We start from the raw sequence: 22008 nt of genomic DNA on the forward strand, positions 1-22008 counted from the left end.
ATGTTTGTCATGAGGACATCACTTATTTCATTAAAATTAAAGAAAAGTGTAAAATGGGCGTGACTGCACATTTTTAATAAAAGGTACACCTGCTAACACAAGTGTGTGCTCAGGTCCTCTGACAGCTGAGGTGATTGTGTGTGATTCTTTTTTTTTTTCTGCTAAAAAACTACATCCTTATATCCCTGCAGGTATTTCCAGTTTTCTAGTGTCATTGTGTGTGACAATGTGTAATTGTGTATCTGTAGTGGTAAAGGGATGAAAAATGATTTCCTGCATCTTCATCCTCAGACAAAGACCATGATATCACATCACCCTGCTCTTTGCTTAAAGTAGTGTGCTTTTTTTGAAAAAATTTTTGAAATCTGATTGCGTAGAGCACAATAAAAAGCGAGCAATTTCTTTAGCTGCTAACTCTGAGGAAAGGTTTCATCACCCTGTCTCAGTGCAGAGTGTGTGGGGACGGGGGATGGGCATCTCTTGTTGTATCTTACAGCAGCGTGTGCATTGATAATGCCCTGAACATGGGGTTGTGTGTATGTCTCCACAGATGTGGAGTATTTTCCCTGTTTCTATTTTATGATGATTGCTGCGCACAGCTGTTATACAGGTGCTAAACGTGTCACATTTTTATGAGTGAAAATCCAGAGGGGCATTGCTCCAAAATCTGAGTATTTGCCACAGTGCGCAGTTTTAAAATGGGCTCCCAACTGAGGCAATCACAGACCTACAGATCAGGTTAAGACAAGTGAGAGAAATCACTTTGGACAGCTAGGATTTAGATTTTTCTATTGAGCAGCTTGACCTTGCTGCTGTTTTGTGTTCAGACAGCCTGCTGAGCTAGCATGAGGGCGTTAAATTAAGTGTCCTTACCAACTTAAACACAGCTAGATGTAAACTGTGCTGGGTGCTTCATTTATCATCCGCCATTGAATGCTGGCACCGACGTGTCCATATGCAGCATCAGAAAGTCACTCTGGGCAAAAGACTGTAAATCTGAGGCTCAGTCAGTTGGAAATGCGTCGTCTTCTGTTTCACAGCCCTCATCTTATGATCTTGGCCAATGAAACAGATGTATTTTATGTGAAAAGACAACTGTGGCTTTATGATCACTTTTAAGCCATGTATTGGCAGTGTCATTCAAAGTCTTGCGCTTCCACCCTCATTTCAATTTGTCTTGTGTTTGTTTATCAGTGTGAGGTGAAGCTGGCCCAGAAGCGTGGGCGCCTGGAGAGCAGCCTCAGTGGGGGAGCCAGCGAAGATGAGGAGGGAGATGATGGTGGAGAATCTGATTCAGACGAAGAGTCCTCAGCCAAAGCCCGCTACTTTGGCTACATCAAGCAGGGCCTGTATTACGTGACAGAGATGGAACGGTTCGCTCCACCACGGAAACGCCCTCGCACAGTTATTAAGAACTACCGTCTGGTCAGCCTGAGGTCAACCACTCCGGAAGAACTGTACCAGAGGAAGGTAGGAGGCTAACACGGCTTGTAAATAAATGCAGTCTGATGAGAAAACGAACTCTTTTCTCCCACCCACAAAATACATTTGTGGGTGTCACTCTAAAGGCAATAATTTTATTGAACAGGTAAAAGCTCACATTGTGCCCCACAGTGAGGATACCCTGCTATTTAGTCAGCAGGGTGAGAGCTAAATTTAATAAGTGGGTAGCAGATATAAGTTACGTGGGGTTTGTCTCTTGAATTTCAAAGACTTCCTCTGAAGCCTGAATCTCTCTGAATGTTTCACTTTGAATTGTGAAAGTGGTGGATCATGAGACCTTTGTATGGCTGCAGAATAAATCCAGCCCCTCTAGTAAATGGCTATCACTGAAAAGCTTGTGATGAAGCCTGTTGAAAAAGATGAATTTCCATTCAATTTTCTGGAGCCATTTATTGTATGTTCATCACTAAACAGTGAATCCTGGCTTTGATGATTCCCCGACTGATCTGTTGCCGATCCCCTGCATGAATCCTCCTGCAGATTAGGGATCTTTGATTCAGTTTACCATGCATCTCTATGCGTGATTACAACTTCAGATTTTCCTTTTCACTACTGCACATCATGCGTATAAAAAATATGGTCAATTTCCAGCTCGCCTATGCATGCTTATGTCTCAGCTCTGGTAGTTGCCACCTACGCCTCTCTAAACTGTTGCTTTCCAGTGTGCCTTGGTTTTGACAGGTCTGTGGATTGCATTCTCTTACTGTGCACCTCAGACAAGGAATATTTAGAGAAATATCTAAACTTAGACAAACTTATGTGCAGGGATGGATTTCATGACATTTATTGTGTATTTTACTTTATGTTTCACTTGCATTTGTTGCATGTTGTGGGTCTGTATGGCTGCCAGCTCTATTTTGGTAAAGACATTCCTCGAAAATAAAAAAAAAAAGTTAATAATTTAACCATAAGAATTGTTATGATATTTGTGATAATATGGTGATTAACTCAACTAACTAAATCCACAAAATCCCAAATCTGTGGCCATCTACATTTACAACTTGCATTCAGAATCCAGTCAAAGCCTCGTTGATTTCAAATAGAAATTCAGAAATTCCTCCACAAATAGTGACGTACTTGCTGCAGAACAGTGATTTACTTGCAAAATGACATAGGTGCTTGGCAACCATGCTTTTATATAGGAAAATAACCAGTAGACAACCAGCTGAGTTGAGTCCACTATTGCAAAGAGGCACATCACACATGAGTTGCAGTCATCGGTGCAGACTGACCCAGGTGGCTGCTGCCACTCATTTAGGGCTGCTGAAAGTTTTAGTTGTCGAACTGTCCAGATGTCTCTGTTGAAAACTCTCTAGCATGATCTGCCTTTGGTGCATCAGCTGTGTGCTCGGCCAGCAATTAGGATGGTGGTAACTCAGTTCATATCGACAGTAAATGCAAATAACTTTGGTATTGTCAAGGGAACCATCTTTAAAGCTGAACTTGCTATTTTTTGTTTTTTTTGAAACATTCAGGGAATAGGTGCTGTTTGTAGACACACAAGGCAAAGTTTGACATTTCCTGTTGCAGCTGTGTTAAACAGAGAGTTCTCAGAGTGAGGTCGCACAGTTTTGGTGAAAGTACAGAGTCAGATTTCTCTTACTGTTTACTTATTCATTGCAGCACACGCAACAAAATGCTTACGTGTTTAGGTTGTGAAGAGCTGTCGTCAGTGCTCATGCTGAGGTGCCTTCATGTGTTGGATTTGAAGCCTCAGCAATCTAAACAACAATTCCAGTGCTGATGTGCAGTTCTCTGCCTTGTGTGGTTTTATAAATTCATACTGGGAAAGAAATTAATATTACCTACTTAACATGTCAACTATACTCCATTTCTAATTACACAGTCCTTTATGTAAGGCCTTTATCATATTAACACTGATACTGAGTCATATGTGCCTCAGTGCTGTGCCAGTTAATCTTTTTTTTTTTCCAATGTTGGATATCACATTTAGCATGAAGCTCTTCATTTCTTTTTGCTACTTAATTTAGCAGCATCTGAAGAACGTCATCTGAATCCATTTGGCCATTGACTGAATTGTAACGGGCTGATCTGCAAAATTGGTTTCTGACTAAATAAATCCTGTGCCAGCTCAGTGAAGTGCTATTGTTTTGTTGGATCGGCTCCAAAGTGCCGTTGAAGAGAAATGAAAACCAAGCAAGATGTTCAGCCTGCTTTAACGCTATTTTTCAGACAGGGGATTCTCTGACATGCTAATTGCTGCATTAGAAATATGGCTGTTGGTGCTAGTTGCTACAAATTGCAGCAAAGACAACAACATGCTTTATCATAAAGCCCAGTGAGAGTGGTATCGGCTCTCAACCGGCGCAAGTTTGAGCACGGTTCATCAGTCATTTTTATGACCCATCATCCACTGCCTTCTTCATCATTGTCATCATCATTAGATGCCATTAGTCATCACCATCAATCCTAACAGTGGAGAGTTACAAAGTAATACATCATTATTATCTCTTTGTAACACTTGGTACTAGCAGCACCATCCCAGCTGCTGCTTCTGCTCTCCTGTTTGATTTTTTTTTACATTTTTTTATTTGTTTGGTTTTAATTTGTACAACATATAGCTCTATAAGTAATCATCATACACAATCATACACATATAATAAATATATGTGTATAATAAATATGTGAATATTTATTATATGTGTATGATTGAGTTTAATGTGTGCATGGATATGGTATTTTTTTTTTTTTTTTTACATGCGTTTTAATTGTCTTATATATGCTTAGTTTAATTTGATATTTCAATAGCTACGCACACACAGACACACACACGCAGACGCTTTCACTCAGTCGCAGAAACCAGAATGACCCGATCTCTCCCCAGAGATTCACCTCAGCCAAGGTCTGTGCTGCAATTGACTGTGAATAGACTCGAACAAGTGATTCCAGGTTATTTCCTCAAGTCAGCCTGTTCATGTGTTTAAGAGTTTGATGATCCATTTGTTGGCGTAACCCTGATTGTATGAGTAGAATACTGGCAGAGCTGCTAACAGTTTTATTAGCTGAATCCAGAGAGAGAAGGAAACATTTTTGATGTCCTCCTACGTGAGGTTTAACTGTGTGGGGTTCTTATTGCCCTCCAGGAACCACAGTCTGGATAATGTGTTGCTTTGTACTCCTACACAGAAAAAGAGATGGATACTCAGTGTGTCTGTCAGCCAGTGTTCTGCCACATATGCACTTAAGCACAAATTGAGTGGGCTTGCAAAAAAATATCCTTTTGATACTGGGCTGAAAGATTTTGTGAGACATTGATATGATAAAAAAAATCTTTTATTATTATAATGTGCTGACATTTATTCCTGGCCAATAAAATATTATTAATAATGACAACATCAACAATAAATAGAACGGGACAGTAGCATGTGTCCATTTTCATAAAAACTCATAAGACCGTTACAGTTAAAATACGTGATTGTGCTGTTAAAATTTATTAATGTGGAAGCAGAAATGTTCCACAGAATCAGTTTGTCTGACTTGTTCACTGCTTTAGATTAATATCATCATAATCTGAATATGATTTTTAGCTAGCCTCTGCATGGTAAGTAATATGCTTTAGCATGCTAAATAAAACTAAATAAGGGTAGAGCTTCACTTTAAAATACTTACTAGCATGTGTTGTAAAATAGAAGCTAATGTCTGATGAATTTATTGGCAAGGTCATATTATCAGCTGTGTGACAATCTATTGGCAGTGACATTGTAAAGGAAGACGCATAACATTTTTAAAAAGGGAGAGTAAAAAGGAAGAGAAACACCCTTCAACCATGCTACGAGAGTTGACATTGCAAGGTCTGTCCACCAGAGGGCAGAATACCAGAGGCTGTTATGAACACGTGATCTGAGCAGCCTGGTAGAGTGTGTGAGTGTAAAACTGAAAATAAGTAACGACACATAGCAAATGTTAGCGTCTGCTTATGTTTTTGGAGTCTGAAAGGAAAAAAATCTGAATATCAAGGAGTATTTAGATCACCAAATACTGCATTAGTTTTAAAAATCCTGTCTCAGGCAGGCTCTACTTTAAAGCATCCGCTGTGCCGATGGTCAGTTGTGATTGTGGTGTAGCTATTTTGGCTTTTTTTTTTTTTTTTTTTTTTTTTGAAAGATGGTGCTGATGCTTTGTGTCATTTTAAACGGCTTCTGATTTCTCCTTTATGTTTTCTAACTCGGGCTATTTGATTTTTTTTTTTTTCTTCAGATATCCCCAGACATGAAATTCCCTTCAGACATTCTCCTTCTCCCTCTTTAGCAAACCCAATTCAGTCTGTGTCACATTGCGCATTGCTACACTGATTGAAATCTGCATGTTCCAGCTGTTCCTATTCGGTCTTTGGGTATTCTGTGTGCATACAAAAAGGCTGCGGTGTAGGCATAGATTTATTCAATACCTTGACATCCTTGTCCTTCAGTGTAATGGAAAATATGTCTGTGGACAATGCTCCCTCTATCTTTTTTCCCTTTCTTTTTTTTTGCAGTGGTATTTTGTAGAAACATATACTTTAATGTTTTCTATTTAATTACATTGATTTAGGAACCCACAGCATGAATCATTTCGATACCCCTGGGATCAGGATTGAATATAGCAGAAAATGAAACTAATTGATCTTTGTTTTTGGGTGCTTTTATTCAAATTTTACATTAGAAACACATAGTTCCTCTTTGTCAGAGGTGCTGCCTGGCCAATTCCAGGACTAGCTTCTCATTATTTCCTTTTATTTCACAAACACTCATCATCATCCCTACTAAATCATTGTTGAAATGCTCGTCTTTCCTGATGATATGGATTTGTTTTAGTGCTGTCTGTTCCACTGTCTGGAAGAAACATTCATAATTAAAGAGCTCATATTGTGTTTTTGTTTATCTCGTAGATTGACAATGAGGAGTATGGTGAAGCCCTGTCTCTTGCCCAGGCATACAGTTTGGACTCTGACCTCGTCTACCAGAGACAGTGGCGGAAGAGTACCGTCAGCATAGCCTCGATACAAGATTATCTGGTAAGACATCAGTCAAAGGAGACACATACGTGTGAGGAAATGAGGAGGAGAGACGAAGGATTGTATCAGAATTTCTGGTGTTAATCACAGTATATTTTGTTGGTTGGCAAGGGGGGAAAAATTCAGTGCATTTATGTGAATGCGTGGGAGAGGCACACACTTAAATGGTAAATGGCCTGTATTTATATAGCGCTTTACTAGTCCCTAAGGACCCCAAAGCGCTTTACACATCCAGTCATCCACCCATTCACACACACATTCACACACTGGTGATGGCAAGCTACATTGTAGCCACAGCCACCCTGGGGCGCACTGACAGAGCCGAGGCTGCCGGACACTGGTGCCACCAGGCCCTCTGACCACCAACAGTAGGCAATGGGTGAAGTGTCTTGCCCAAGGACACAACGACCGAGACTGTCCAAGCCGGGGCTCGAACCGGCAACCTTCCGATTACAAGGCGAACTCCCAACTCTTGAGCCACGATCGCCCCACAGCCACGATCGCCCCACAGTGCAGCACAAGTCCCCATACTCTATTTCACGCATCATTTTTGCCAATTTATAGCAAATTTTTTCACCCTCTCATCCTATTTCTGTATCGTATTTTATCCCATCATTTCTTCTGAACTCACTCCATCTTCTTCTGTTTCCTGCATCCCACCTAGAGCAAGATCCGCAAGCGCTCATGGGTGCTGCATGAGTGTGTGGAGCGCGTCCCAGAGAATGTTGATGCAGCTAAAGAGCTGCTGCAGTATGGCCTGAAGGGAACCGACCTTGAAGCCCTGATAGCCATAGGAAAAGGGGAAGATGGGGGCAGGTATAAAAACCTCTTCTCTTCACTCACCATAGACTTACTCTGCTTGTCTCATTTTGTTTATCCGCGCTTCTTTTTTCTGTCATTTCTTTGCCGTCTCCCAGGTTCATCATGCCAGGCGACGTCGACCTCGATGACCTCCCTTATGAAGACATCCTTTCAGATGAGCAGGAGCTGGAGATGAAGAAGGAGAGGGAGAACAAGAAGAGACGAGAGCTGCTGGCCAAAGTTGACTTCAGCAGGTACACAGCCAGTCAGACTGCCGCTTGTTTAATCAAACAGCAGATGGACACATAATTGTCAGGGCAGACCAGAAATGCTGGCAGTTTTCCGAATAAACAGAATGCAAGAGAGGGTTCATTTAAACCTCCAGCTAAACTGGTAGTTTAGAGTCGAGCTGGCAAGCACGTCTCTTGTTTTAGTATCTTAGTTACTAAAGCTAATTACAATCTTTTTATTTTATAGTGTGATACTGTTTTTTGACTAAACAATTGGGAGTTTTTGAGATTATTTTTCTACTGATCTTTGAAGACAATGAGCTAAAACACCAGCTTTGTTCTTAGAAGCATTTGCTGGGTGGGTGGACTCATTTCTCTAGAGAGGAACCTGATGCTGACCTGTGTGAGTCACCTTGTTGGCAGGTTGTTACTTACTGTTTCTAAAGATTAAATTAAGTCATTGTTATTACCTGTATCAGCTAAAATATTAACTGTACTCCAAATGCTTGTGGGGAAAAATTGAGAAATTGTGATTTCAGTATTTAAGGTGTAGACCAGGAAACTGGGAGGAGGATGAATGGGTTAGAGTGCTGCCAAATTTATCACTGATTGTTTGACTGGGTTTCACACCAGAGAGGGGATCATAAAGGCAGGGATGTTAATGAGTTTGAGGAAAAGAGAGAGTGAGAGAGCGAGACGGAGAAAAAGCACTGGTGGAGATTAGTGGGTAATCTGCTGGAGGTAATTTATGCTTTTGTTTTCAAGTGCCCAGGGATAGACTAATGAAAAAGCCTTTAGTGATCACTAATCACCTCTCATAACACACATGCAAACAAATTCACTCATCCAGGTATCAAGAAACACTCTTAAGCTGAATTACACACAACTACTGAAGTGACCAGCCACAAAAAGGATGCGCTGGGTGCATGAGTTAAAGCGCTTGATGCCCATTTAAATTCATATCCGTTCTATGTTTTTGCAAACAGGCTTTGTGCAGGCGCACATTTCAATCTTCTGTAGCTGGATCGGGCTTTTTCTTTTGTTCGTACAGTAAGCAGTGAGCCTCCTGACGGCTTTTAAATGAGGAAGAGCACAAACGTCGTAATGTTAATCCTTTGTAATAGCTGCCCTTCACGTCGCTGTTCATTTTTTTTCCCTCCCTTTGGCCATTTGGTCATCTATATCTTACTGTGTAATAAAACTGTTGTGATTTATTGGAGAACTGCACTCCACTGCAGCTAAAGAAAAGATGGAGGATAAGAAAGAGGACAGAAGAGGTAGTAAAAAAAAATCGATAATGTACAAACATTAAAAAAAAACATTACATTAAATCTTCGGTGAATAAACTTATTTAAATATACCAGTTTTTCTCCTTTATCTGTCTTTGATGCAGAATGTCTGCCAGGCAGCTCACACACGTGCCCCCAGAATGTGTTTTTGTGTGAGTGTGTGAACACATTCGGGTTCCCCCACTAATGCATCTACCCATGTTGCCTTGAGGCCTGCGGGCGAGGCCTGAGACAGATAATAATTCTCTTAATTTCTTTTTAACTACACCACCATTACAGAAATGGCTCAGTACCGATCACAGCTGCTTCACAGTAGTACTGCGTCTGTGCGTATTTTGTGTGGGTGACACGCATGTGTAGATAAGGACTGTATTTAACTAGTAAATGTGACTCAGAGTGCATCTTTAATCCTGCTGTGTGTGTGTGTGTGTGTGTGTGTGCTTGAAAGACATAATCAACAAAGATTTTTTCTGCCTTGCGTCAATACAATAAATTAAAATGTCATCACTTTTAAAGAGGAAAAAATGACTTTTCTTTGTCAATGTTATTGATGACTATGTAGAATTCTTATTCAGGAATGACTTTTTCAATAATCAGACTCAAACGCTCTCAACTGCCCTTTGCTGTCCTGTATAACATTAGTTTCTAAACTCTTGGGGGTCAGGAACATCTAGAAAAGAAACAAAAAACATCTCAAGGATCTTCTTGGCTTATTGTCACTTGACAATGTGGACAAAAACAATTTCATCATAGTCATGAAACACTGGAGCAGCACTTTGTCTTGAAACTGCATATACAAGTGTATGTGGGCTTTGCCCAACAAATCTACATTTGGTTTGTGGATTTGGAGTGAAAATAAATACAACCAGTGGATTTTGAAATCCACCAGGGCTTCCCTTTGGCATAACTTTTATGGACCTTTTTATATTTTGCAGTATCCAAGACATGGGCGTGTCAGGTGGTGTCAGGTTCGTGTTTGCGCTTTTAAAGACAATGTGGTTCTCTGGGATTAATAAGCCATTGGACTGAGTATACAGTGGCTGGAATAGAATTAGCACCTCCAAATAGGGCACCATGGTTCTTGGCTCACTTTGCGTTGCGTCTTGCTGTCTCAAGTGGAGGAGTCTTGGGGCTTTGTTCATAAAGAGAAGAGTGGAGAGGGGAAATTGAATGATGGATTGGTGTGCCATCGACAGTGATGCAGATTTTGTACTGCTCTGTTGTGGTGAAGAGAAAACTGAGTGTGAAAGTGAAGCTCTCAATTTTGTAATTTGTTTCTCTCTCAGTACTCACAGTTTTGTTTTTTTTCTAAAAACCAAATGAAACGATGGATATTGATATATTTCTCCAGCCCCTTTTGTTATTATTAGCTGTCTCTTGTTGGCAGTGTGTTGCATTTGCCAAAATGCATTCAGTTATCCTGAAATGTAGTGTCTGCCAAGGGCCATTATAACGGCTACTCACACTTTACTCATACAACAAGATAGGCAATACTGCAGGTGTGTGTGTGTGTGTGAGAGAGAGAGAGAGAGAGAGAGGGGGGAGGAAATTGTGTGAAGAGAGTATTGTCTGCTGCAAGGTGTTTATGTTCTTATCAGGTCAGAGTCAGACCTCAGTCAGAAGTCTAATTTTCTCATTTGTTCCAGCTTTGGACTGTGCTTGTGTCTGTGTGGAAGGCTGTTTATGCTTTTATTGTAGCATCTAGATGTATTAAATATATGTGTGCACATAGATCTTGAAGCAGTTAGTCTCTTTACCTTAGTTTACCGCAGTTATTATTATTTTTTATTTAAGAGCTATTTATTATAAGGGCAATCTGTTAAAAACACATAAAAACCTTTATAAAGACTTGTGCACTGTGCTGCCTTTTTAGTGTATAGCCAGGTGGGTCCATTTGTATGTATAACAGTGTATTACAGCACACACTGTTTATGCTGTATCTCAGTGGAATTCAGCTGTAAGATTAGCAATTTAAAAGCAAGAGATGTTGACCTGAATCAAACATCCAGCCATGTCTAAGCCATATTGGTGGCTGTTTCTGCAATACTGCACAATGGTGTTGCTTAAAAAAATGTTTTTTAATCAATGACCAGTCTTAAACTGGAAATTATATTCTGTATTTATTATTGTTATTATTATTAATATTATTATTTATAAAATTATACATTTTATTAAAAGATATACATAAAGTCCGTATAGATACCGTTTTACAGTACTGACATCGGCATGCTTACAGCTTCTTAAAGCTGCTACCAGCACTATGGAGTTATTTCTATACATGCATGTGCAGCATGTTTCCTACTCCGTGCTTGACTGTGACCGTGTTCTTTGGGTCTCACTCATCATTTCTCATCCTCCAAACATGGTGGGTGGAGCTTATTCCTTATTCCATCTGACCACAGCACCTTCTCCTAAGCCTTCTCTGAATCATTTAGATGTTCACTGGCGAACTTAAGAAGAGCCAGGGGGACCTTGTGGGTGCTGCAGTATTTCAGTACATTGGACTGTGGTCCCGGCTGCCTTCAGGTCATTAACAAACTCCACCAGTATAGTTTTGGGTTGATCCGCCACCTTTCTCATCATCTTGGTCTTGCATGGAGCTCCAGACCGAGGGTGATTGATATTCATTTTATATTACTTCCATTTCCAGTTAATCACTTTTCAGCATTTGATCATTTTTTAAAAATCTTATTTTCATAATGAAATAAATTAATCATTTTACAATGCCCCCCAAACTGCAGTAACTTGGATGATCTTCTATCTCTTAAACAACTCTGAAAAGAAAGTGTTCTGCTCCTCATATCCACCTTTACCTGATATACTTTACCTCACCAAACAAAAGCAGGTGCAACAGATTTGTATAAGAAAAAGCAAATGCCAGGTACTTGCATCATTTCCCAGCAAATTTAGGATGTCACCTGTTCTAAACATTCTAGAAAAGGTTCAATGTCAGCAGCTGGGCATTGACCAATTTCTCTTTTTGATTTGTCGCCATAATTGCTCTTGTAATTGCTTCAGTCTTTTTTTTACTGTTCACAGAGGCTCAATTCAGGCTGCTGTCTTGTGGCTGGCTCTGAGCTTTGGATAACATTAGCTTTAGCCAATTTTCCTTTTATTAACATCTTCAAACTGGGCGTATTCATCTGGGTGAAGGTGATTTAAGTGTTTCATTAGATTTGTTGTTACGAATGTTTTCATGATAGTTCCCTTACGGTTTATGGGCTGTGGATGTCTAATCCTTTGACATGTTTTTTTTATTATTGGCATAACATTGGTTAAATACTATTCAAAGATGAGCAGAGACCTGTTGGAGTGCCAGTGTCTCAGTAGTGTTGCATATATGTTGTGTATATAGAAAAGGTTAAACGATAAGAGATCCAAAAGATATCAAGTAGCTACCGAGACATTTTACTTTAAATAATATCTACCTGCTCAATAAAGAAAACAAAGATGCCCACAGGGTCAGTAATATCTTTAGAACATACTCTATCACTTATAGCATGGCTAACAGTACATTTTGACACATTCTGTATTATTGCATGTCATTTAATAAACTATGTCAGAGTAATAGAAGAGCTTAGTCAGAACTCCTCTCAACCAAATGAAGTTAGAGATATCCTGTCACCTCCTTTTAGATTTCAGAGCCTTTCTTGGAAGTTATCATTAAGCCATCATTCAAATCTCAGGAGAGCAGATGGCTAAAATTGCTTTCTAACATCTCATCTCTCCTCCTTCCCTCGCTTGCCACCGCTCTCCTTCCTCCATCTCCACTTTTCTTATGTTGCTCTGAAGAAACGAAGCACGGCAGTAATTACCACTAGCACTAAGCCGGCGCTCTTTGATGTGCCAGAGTGTGTGTTGAGCCAGTGTTAATCTCTGTTAGTCTGTGTAGAGGACCCCGATAAGACCCGATAGCACACTCTGTAATGAGGGATTTGGGATTAAGACAGCAGTGGAGAGGTCAACTCCCCTGTGGTCACATCGCAGTTGATCCAGGTCAAGTTTATAAGAGGGGTTGCACCCTGCTTCACCTGGTTGGATTGTTTCTTTGTGAATTGAACTTGGAGGGTGTGTGAGCATGTGGTTAAAAAATGTTTTATTTTACCGTATGTGTGAACCGAGGGGGTGCATCTGACCACTCCTAGCCTTTTTCAGCCTTGCACTCTCTTTCTTTTGGTTGTACCTTGAGTGATTGAGTTTTGGGTAGAGCCTATATAGCACAGTGCCTTGGTGTTTGTGGCCATCCTCTTTATTTATGGTTGTGATTAAATGACATTGAAAATGGATTTGGTTCTCACTGGGCAATCGCTCACCTCATTGACGGCTTGCATCCTATACATAACACCTGAATGAGTGGCTCTTGTGGTCATAAGGAGTTGATTTGTTGCTGTTGGAAAATGATTAGGTTTAGAGGGCATGGTATGGTATTGTAGTCACCAGTCCCCAGCCTTATTATATAGGTCCCCGTGGGCTTACTGTGTAAGGTCAATTTACAGTTAATTTAAAGCTAGGGTGTGAGTTAGTGCAGACGACAGACTGAGCTTGGCGTTTGATTTGATTGCAGTTAATTTCTGTAGTCAAAGTCATTGTGTTGGAGGTCTCATGTCAATTGTGTTGAATTGTTTGTGCTGGTATGGTGCTGATTTGCGTGTTTAAATATGATTGCATGCTTAGGCTGACTCTGGAGCAGAAGGAACTGTGTCGGAGCAGACTGAAGCTTCTCTCCTACCTGGACCGGCTCGCCACGTACGAGGTAACAGCAATCAGCCCTTTGACTTAATGAACTCTCCACATTTTCCCATGTAAATGGATTTCATTAGGATTGCAACTAACCACAGTTATCCTTATCAAATCTTTTGCTGTTTACTTTTTCAGCCTGTCGAGTAATTAACTTGATGCATGTTTGAAGACTAAAGAGAATCTCAGTAAATATTCCTTTTGGGAGAGCTGGACCCAGTGAACTTATTCAACTGTTGCTTAATATTCTGTTGTTTAGCTGGGGCATAATATTCTCCCGAACAAGAAACTCATTAATTGAATTTCCAATATTCAGCCCCAACACTTTTAATTTTATTTACATGTAATGAAGAAATTAAGTAAATTGAGGCTCTGCGGATCAACAACGCAATATCATCTTCCTAGAATATTTAAATGTGATGCAAAAAAACATTAATTGAAAAAAGTCTGGTTTTTTTTTTTTTTCATCATATTTAAAACTACTGCGAGCAGTGACTTAACGGGTTTTGATAACTTAACTCAGGAGAGACTTCAGAGGAAAGAGATTGCATTTGAGGAACCATTAATTATTATTACATTTGTATTAAAGTAGAGTTTATTTAATGAATCTAATATTAATGAAGAAAAAACTTTGTTTTCATTGTAGTCTTTATTTCATAGTTGTTTTCCTACTGGCAAACTAATGCGTTCGACTTTAATGAGCAGTCTGTTCAACACTAATAGGCTTTTATCATCTGCCATCTATGAATATTTATACTTAACCTCCATTTTTTTAAAATTGAAATTATGTCCATGAAAGACATTTTAAGTATGTGAAGAATTTATACATGATCTGGTAAAAAGCTAGCAGTGACACTGAGAAGTATTATTTTAACTTCACTACTAATAGGAATCCAGTATCACTGCTTCAGCGCTACATAGATGGATAGATACGTGCTTAAAGCAGACACTTGCAACTACTGAAAACTGTGGATTTCAGATTCACAGTGAGTAATGTTAACATGCAGACCCTTATCACGGATGAACAGGACCCTACTCGCTCCCATACAGGAGAGATGAGATTTTATCCTGCTAGATATTCGACTCAGACAGAATGACGTTTCTCTCTTCATTCGGACATTGTCATGGTAACTGCAGTACTCGTCAGATTCCTTTTGCCCCGATGCATTTTCTCTGGCTGTCTATGAATATGATATTAGCGTTTTTATCATCCAGACTTGGGCTGGCTCTGTCTGCATAGGACCCCATTCAAAAGCTATCCATCAGACACACACACGCCTCACACACTCTTCTGCACAAAGACAGACACACACACATGCTCTGGCATAATGGATACTACAGAGATTTTATAACCACAAATACACATAAATCCCTCTTTCCAGGACAACAAATGGTCCATCCTGACATATGCTCACACACACACATACACACACACGCACTTAGATGACAAGACAGCTGTAAGCCACAAAAATTAAATAGCATCTCTGTTGGCTTTGCTTTAGTGCCTTCATTGGCAGTCACATCTTCTACTTGCACTTTCCCTCGCATCTTTACTCTGAATTCTTTTCCATTCATAACATTTATTCTGGAAAGATAACCCTCTGACTCACAAATTTCTTTTCATGAACTGTAAGTGTGTGTGTGTGTGTGTGTGTGTGTGTGTGTGTATGTATCTCTCTCTGAGTATTTTCTCTTTCTTTCTCTCTTGCTTTATACTTTCCAGGAAATACTTGGCGGGCCTCATGCAGCGGAGGACAAATACGATGCAGACTTCTTCAAGAAGTTCCGAAGTCAAAACATTGTTTTGTCAGCAAGAAACTACGCCAGGGTAACCTTGGCCTCACACTCCTACAGAATGTCTCACTATTTATCTCTCTTTGCATCTTTTCATTTTAACTGTATGCGTCTTTGTTTGGAGCTAGGGATGTGACTGATTCTCTACTTTAGATCAAGCCTGCGATTTTTCGATGGAATATCTAGGTTGTTTTATCAGGCTTATATTATATTATAGTATTTTTTTAATGAGTGTACGTGATGTGTTGGTTGTATGTTTGTTGTTTGTTTTGACATACTGCGAATCAATTTCCCATCAGGGACAATAAAGTTACCATTGACCATTGACATTGACCATTGGTTAGCTCGTTTAGACACACACGAGGGTAAAATCGAGGCACCAATTGACATTAAGCATTTTCTAACATACATTTTTTTGGCCACAGGAGAGCAACGTGCAGGCTCTTGACATTCTTTTCACATATCACGGAGCAGAACTCCTCCAACATCGACTAGCTATCCTTGACAACTTTCCGGAAACCACCTCTCCACACGAGTATACCACCTTGCTGCCGGAAGCCTGGTAAGACGTGCACAAATACGCACTTACAAGAAGGTCCATGTGTATTTACTTTATACAGACACAAATGGTTTACCAAGCGCTGCACTCTTGCATTATAGATGGGGAAAAACTCATTGAGATGGTCTGATTTATTTGTCCTGCAAGAGTAAATGGAGGAAGCCTTTCTGTGTTGACTTTTGCTGAGACTCGGAGAGAACCAAATGAAACGACTCATTGAAAAATCATGTTTACTCCGAAAGCTAGAACATGCATTTGAAGCTTGGTGTGGTTCAAAGCGATATGAGCTTCATAACCAAATATCTGCAAAACAAATATAATCTGTAGGCAGGGACAAGATTTTTGGTACCTGAAATGCACCCAAAATCCCTGTGATGTCTGAGTTGTATTGAAGAGTCATGTTTGTGCAAGCTTTGCATGCAGGTAAATAGTCTCCATAAAGAACAAAAGTAGGATTTCATTTTTACTGAAGGAATAAACGGGTCTTGCATGGGGAGTGCCTTACTTTGCATGTAACAATATTTACGTGGCTTTTGTGTTGTGTGCTAAAGTGGCATCCACATGGACGACAGGACTCAAGGTTTCCCAGGAGAAGAGTGGATTATAACAATATGCTCGGAGTCGGTGGTTTAATTTTCTTGTTGCTGATGAGACACGAGTTGCTGTTTCCCAAACCGCTGAAGCGAAGGTGTTGAAGTAATCCAAATGTATTCTTTAGTCCCCTTTTACAACAATTCACACTCTCGATATAGAAACTGCATTGTTTAAAAAGAAAAAAGAAAAGTATACCGCCACTGGGATTTGCACCCTTTCTAATGTCAGAGAATCCACAGTCACACCTTTGTAGAATGCAAGAGTCGCACATCCCTCTACATTTTAAATTAAAATGACCTAAAACTGGAATCGCACCTCAGTCAGAGCGTGCACTCAAGAGTCTTTCTCACATTCTCACAGTGGGAATCTTTTTGCCGTCATTAAAAAGCACACACATACACAAGTTTATTCTGTCACTGCACACATGTACGCACAGCGCCGCAGCTAATGGGCTGGCAGAGACAGCAATGAAATAAGAGGAGAGAGACTTAATTGCTACTTCTAAATTTACATTCAAACAAAGCCGAACACCTTCAAATGATACAATACTTGCTTGAACAAATGCAATTGTCTGTTATTACAGTGTTATTCCCCCTGGTTTTCACTCTACACTGCCTGTTTTGTTTTGTTTTTTTTGCTTTGGGCTTGGAGAAATGCTGAATAGGAGCGAGGAGTGATGGAGGGTTGTTTTGGAGGGAAGAAATCATTCCTCACCTCTTTATGTTTCACTAATAGCAGTGACTGGATTTACTGATGGACGCAGCCAGTCATTCACCGTGCCTTTTTCCTTAAATCGTAACTCGTTTTTCTATTTAATCCTCGATACTTCATTTTAGCTTCTGTGAAAATCTTACAACCCTGCATCCAAAAAAGTACGATGATAAAAGGTAAATGCACAAATGTGCAAATTATCCAAACCATATGTGTAATTGAGTATAAAGGCATAAGAATGAAAATCATTATTTTTTTTATATGTACAGTATATTTGAGTCATTCTGATTCCAGCAACTGTCCAAAAAGTTTCTACAGGATTAACAAACAAAAAAGGCTGGAAAATTGTCTAATCCTTAAAAAGGGAAATCACCTGGTGGAACATTTAGCAACTCATTAGCTCAGTTGTCAACAAGTTGGCAAGAAGAAGAGGCAAAATCGTTCAGAAATAAAGGTGGGAGTTGGGGTTCACCCCACTCTTTGGAAGATTACATGGTCAGATAGTTCAGCAGTTCAAAGAGATCATATTCTTTGGTCTAAAATTGAAAGGAATTTGAGGATTTCATCATCTATGCATGTCTTATCATTAAAGGATCGAGAGACACCAGAGAAATTTCTGAAAATGAAGACAAGGCTGAAAACCAATTTTGCCATCACCTTTGGGCCCTCGGGTGCCCCTAAGTTAAAAAAAAAAAGGACCTGCTTTTTGTGGTAAAAAGAACTGCACAGACTCAGAAACACTTCCAGAAACCATTTGCCCGCTGCATCCAAAAAAAAGTTCAAACTCAGCCATGCAAAGACCATCCTGCAATATATTCTCAAGTGTTGATATTTAGCTCATCTAATATTAACAAAGGTGGGTTTTTGTTTTTGAAACTAATCCAAAACCTTCCAGCTTGGCCATGTGATGGTCTGCAACTGGGGGAAATCTGCACATCCCTGGGGGACACGGTTAATGCTAATCGATAAAGTTTTGGAGAAAACTTTCAGTGAAGGTCTTGCTTATTTCAGCAAGACGATACCAGACAGCATCCAGCATATAATCCAGCTGTAGCAGAAGGAGTCTGCAGGCTGCCTGCAGCCCAAACCTGTCACAGAGTGAAATTTTGATATGGAAAAGAACCAAGGAAAATAAATTTTGAGCAGCCAAACACAGTGTTAAAGGAATGTGATGCAACGCTGTTGTAAACATGGTCCTGGCCCGCCCTTTTTGAAACTGGCATTACATTCAAAATGAGCATATCATTTGCAGAAACAGGATTTTACAGATATATTCTCTCTGCCACTGCTTTATAAAGAAACCATGTATTTGAGGGTGGCAAATTCATCACCTTAAAAAAAAAAACCCCTACAGATATAGATATAATTTTTAATATAGTTTCCACATACGCACACTACAACACAGCTCCCTTTTATTAGCCGCGACTGAGTTTGTATGGAGGTCAGGTGCTTGTGGGTCTGCAGTGAGCATCCATCATGGCTCTGCCGCTGTGGGGCAGTTTCCTATTTTCCCCAGCTTGTGAGCACCAAATGCTGCTCCAACAGCGCTCGCTTCCACACTGCAGCAGACGGAGCCAGCTCAAGCCATCTGGTGCTTACTCCCTATATACTGAACTTGCTTCATTGGAAAGGGGGGGGGAGGTAATACTCTCCTGTAATATTGATTAGGTCTGTGAAGGGACCTGTAGACTTGGAGAATACTGAATGTATTTTTTTTAAGGAGTCTTTGCCTGTAGCTTCAAAGGGTCATCTCTGTGGAAACCAAAAATAAACTCCAGCTCCAGGTTTGCTCTGCATCTCCTGTTTTCAATCCTGCTCCCCTGCCTCTCTGATGCGAAGTAGATCAGGGATGCAGGCACAGAATAATTCATTCCTCCTATCGATATCTGGCCGCTCACGCCGATATTTACTTTCCACTCTCTAACTACGCTGTCTTTAATGAGGAAAGAGCACCTGGGAGTTAGGGAATGTCATTAAAAAAAAAAAACCCACACTGAATGAGGCTGATTTTATGCGGGACTTCTCGATCTCTGTTATCCTAGTGTTGAAGTTCCAAGCTTAATCAATGAACTGGCGCTGGAGTGTTGGTGAAAAACCCTCCTGCTTTGGAGTGTTGACATAAATCAGAGCTGCTGCTTGCTTCTTATGTATTTTGTGATTGGAGAGAATTTATGACCGTGCTAGAAAACTGCTGCAGCGTGTGTGCACGCTCGGCCTTTAACTGCACCAAAGCTGTAGATGATTTGTAGCCCACGCTATCTCCTTGAGTTTTACAGCCACAGTACATATTTTTCTGTCCACAAACAAATAGATAACAAGAAGCCATGCATTAATCCTAGAAGAAAAAAGAAACAAACCCAAAGCAAAACTGCTTTTGTTCAGCCCGGCGTCTTAGCATTCGAGTCGTTACGTTGTCTGTGTCCAAGCGTCGGAGTCCTGTCAACGCTGACACGTGAAGCTACAGAGTCATTCTTCACTTTGGCTTTCTTTTTTTTGCGTGTCCCCTATTTATCTTCCTTAGACCTGTCACACTCAAGGAGACCAGGAAGAAGTAAAGCTTGGGACCAACGTGGCGTTTAGAAAATAAAACTCCCCGCTATTTACAACTGAGGCACGATTCAGACTCTCTTCAGAAGTTCTTTGACTTGTTTATTGTTGTGATTTAGTTTTTTTGCCTCCTCCCATTTCTTTTTCTTATTATACTCTGCTCTTTCCATTTCCCATATGTTGCTTGCTCTCTAGTTTTGCTGTAGTTTATGGCTATGTTTACTTTGAGACAGTAAATGCCTTTGCTGATTTAGGTCCCATTATGCCTGGGTGGGTAGATGTCGCATGTTGCGGTGTATTGCTATTGGTGTGCTTTTTCCTAAAAACTGACCCCTCTCTCTTGCTGTCTTTCTCCTTCTGTCCTCTCGTATATCTTGCTTTTTTTCATTTTCTTTCATTTACAGTCTGGATGACAGAGGTGAGCTGGTGTTGATTCCGTGGGACGAGCAAAGACACAGAGAGATGGACTGGTGTGAGGCAGAGGAGTGCAGGTAAACAGGTTACATCACCCCTGAGGCGAATGTACTGATTTCTAGCTCTGTGCATAAAGTATTATTAAAGCCAACTGTTAAACAAATGTGACGTAACGCGTCATAATTAACTCAGCCCGTGTCCGGGATAACAAAGCCCCTCGCAGTGTAGAACTGTTAAAATTCATGCTCCAAACAGGCCAGATGCTTGTGCTGGCATCATTTTGTGAAACAACACATGACATCCTATTATCCAAATGTTAAACACAGCCATAACCAACTAATACCAAATCTTGTTGCACTGCCAATTTATGCCATTTGCCTGCTTCTGTAGGGAGGCCGGGCTTCATTTACAATTTTATTTTTTATTTTTTTTGTTGCTCGTCTGTTGGGAGTCATAACAGCAGTCGCACACTGTGGTATATTTGGCCAGAAATTACAGGATGAATGTTTGATAATGTGATTGGAGCAACATTCCTGGCAACTAGGTTTAAGGCAGTGTTTTTTTTGGTGGCTATGTTATATCTCTGCTCTTCCAGCTCTGTTTCCCTCCTTATCTCTCTCCCCTCTCTTTGCTCAACTCCTTTACCATTGAGTCAGGTGATATTCTGTGTTTTTCTTATCAAAAATCCTACAATGTTAAGACTGTCTTTTAAATACTAATATTTGGGCATCCCTCCCTGTGCGTCTGGTTCATAAATGTGTTACTTTCATTTAAAAAAGGAAGAAAAAAGAAGCAAACAAACAAGTAATTTCCTAAAGCAGCAGGGCACTGTAGGTAGTAGATAAATTGTACATTTTTAGGGGAACATTTTCAGCAGAGGATCAGTTGCTTTTGTGATTATTCAGAGCAGCATGATCCTCTCTGTGCTATGTTTTTGGGTAACAAAATAGGTTTATGGAACAGGAGTAAGGCTTTGACTTTTGGCTCCATAAAAAATAATTGTATCAGTGCATTGTTTTAATCTGTTTGTAAGATTTTTTTCTTTTTCTTTTGATAAACACATAATTATGAATTAATAAAAGTCATTTTTCTCTCATTAACTGTTCCCGCTCTAGCTGATTAGCTAAAAATCATTAAAGGAATAAAGTGAAAATGCAAGGGAGCGCAACTCTTCATCCATGTCTTTTTCTTTTTAAGAGCGGTGCTGGAGCAGAATTTGTTTGACGATGACAGTTTCCTGTATGACGAAGCCTCAGACCTGCTGAGATTCCGCACAGCCATGCCCTCCAAAGAGCTGCTTACTGATTGGTACATTAGCAGAGCCCAGGATATCGACTCTTGCTCCAGACAGGTACAAACATTCTGTGTATCCGCTTGTAGCTTACAGTCAGTCACTATATGTTTATTTTACTATGCAAAAGTGTTGAGCCACCCCTCGTTTCTTTCACATTTTTCTAGGAAATTTGGCAAAACCAGAGTTTCAACAATTCTAATGAGCCTGAAAGTCAATATTTGGTATTCTTACCAATTTTTCTTCAGCATAGCCTGCACTGCCTTCAGCAAGCTTTCTTTTAATTTCTTTTACTAAGTAGTCTTCAGGAATAATTCCCCAGGCTTCTTGAACATTCAAAAATCTTCTTTGGATGTTGGCTGCCTTTTGTTCTCTGTCGAAATGATGTTGAGGTCCGAGCTCTGAGGAGGCCAATCCGTGACTGTTAACGTTCCTTTTTATGTTTTTCTATCCACATATGCTTTACTGGATTGGGAGTGTATTTGTGTTCATTGTCATGCTGAAAAATGAATCCATTGTTAATG

At 40.1% G+C, this 22008-nt stretch overlaps 1 protein-coding gene across 2 annotated transcripts in view; it reads left to right on the forward strand.

Moving 5' to 3' along the window:
- nbas (NBAS subunit of NRZ tethering complex) overlaps window positions 1-22008 on the forward strand; it is a 179903-nt gene that overhangs the window by 20852 nt on the left and 137043 nt on the right. For both annotated transcript variants that reach the window (XM_085431641.1, XM_085431642.1), the window contains exons 15-23: window positions 1195-1470; window positions 6392-6517; window positions 7182-7333; window positions 7435-7572; window positions 13512-13590; window positions 15298-15402; window positions 15794-15930; window positions 20184-20270; window positions 21391-21544. In XM_085431641.1, coding sequence (XP_085287767.1) covers window positions 1195-1470; window positions 6392-6517; window positions 7182-7333; window positions 7435-7572; window positions 13512-13590; window positions 15298-15402; window positions 15794-15930; window positions 20184-20270; window positions 21391-21544 — 1254 coding nt within the window. The remainder of the gene's footprint in view (window positions 1-1194; window positions 1471-6391; window positions 6518-7181; window positions 7334-7434; window positions 7573-13511; window positions 13591-15297; window positions 15403-15793; window positions 15931-20183; window positions 20271-21390; window positions 21545-22008) is intronic.

Source organism: Copadichromis virginalis, linkage group LG15, assembly GCF_057382275.1.
Source record: "Copadichromis virginalis isolate Kocher_CV1m ecotype Utaka linkage group LG15, C_Virginalis_male_GT1.1, whole genome shotgun sequence".
Taxonomy (NCBI): domain Eukaryota; kingdom Metazoa; phylum Chordata; class Actinopteri; order Cichliformes; family Cichlidae; genus Copadichromis; species Copadichromis virginalis.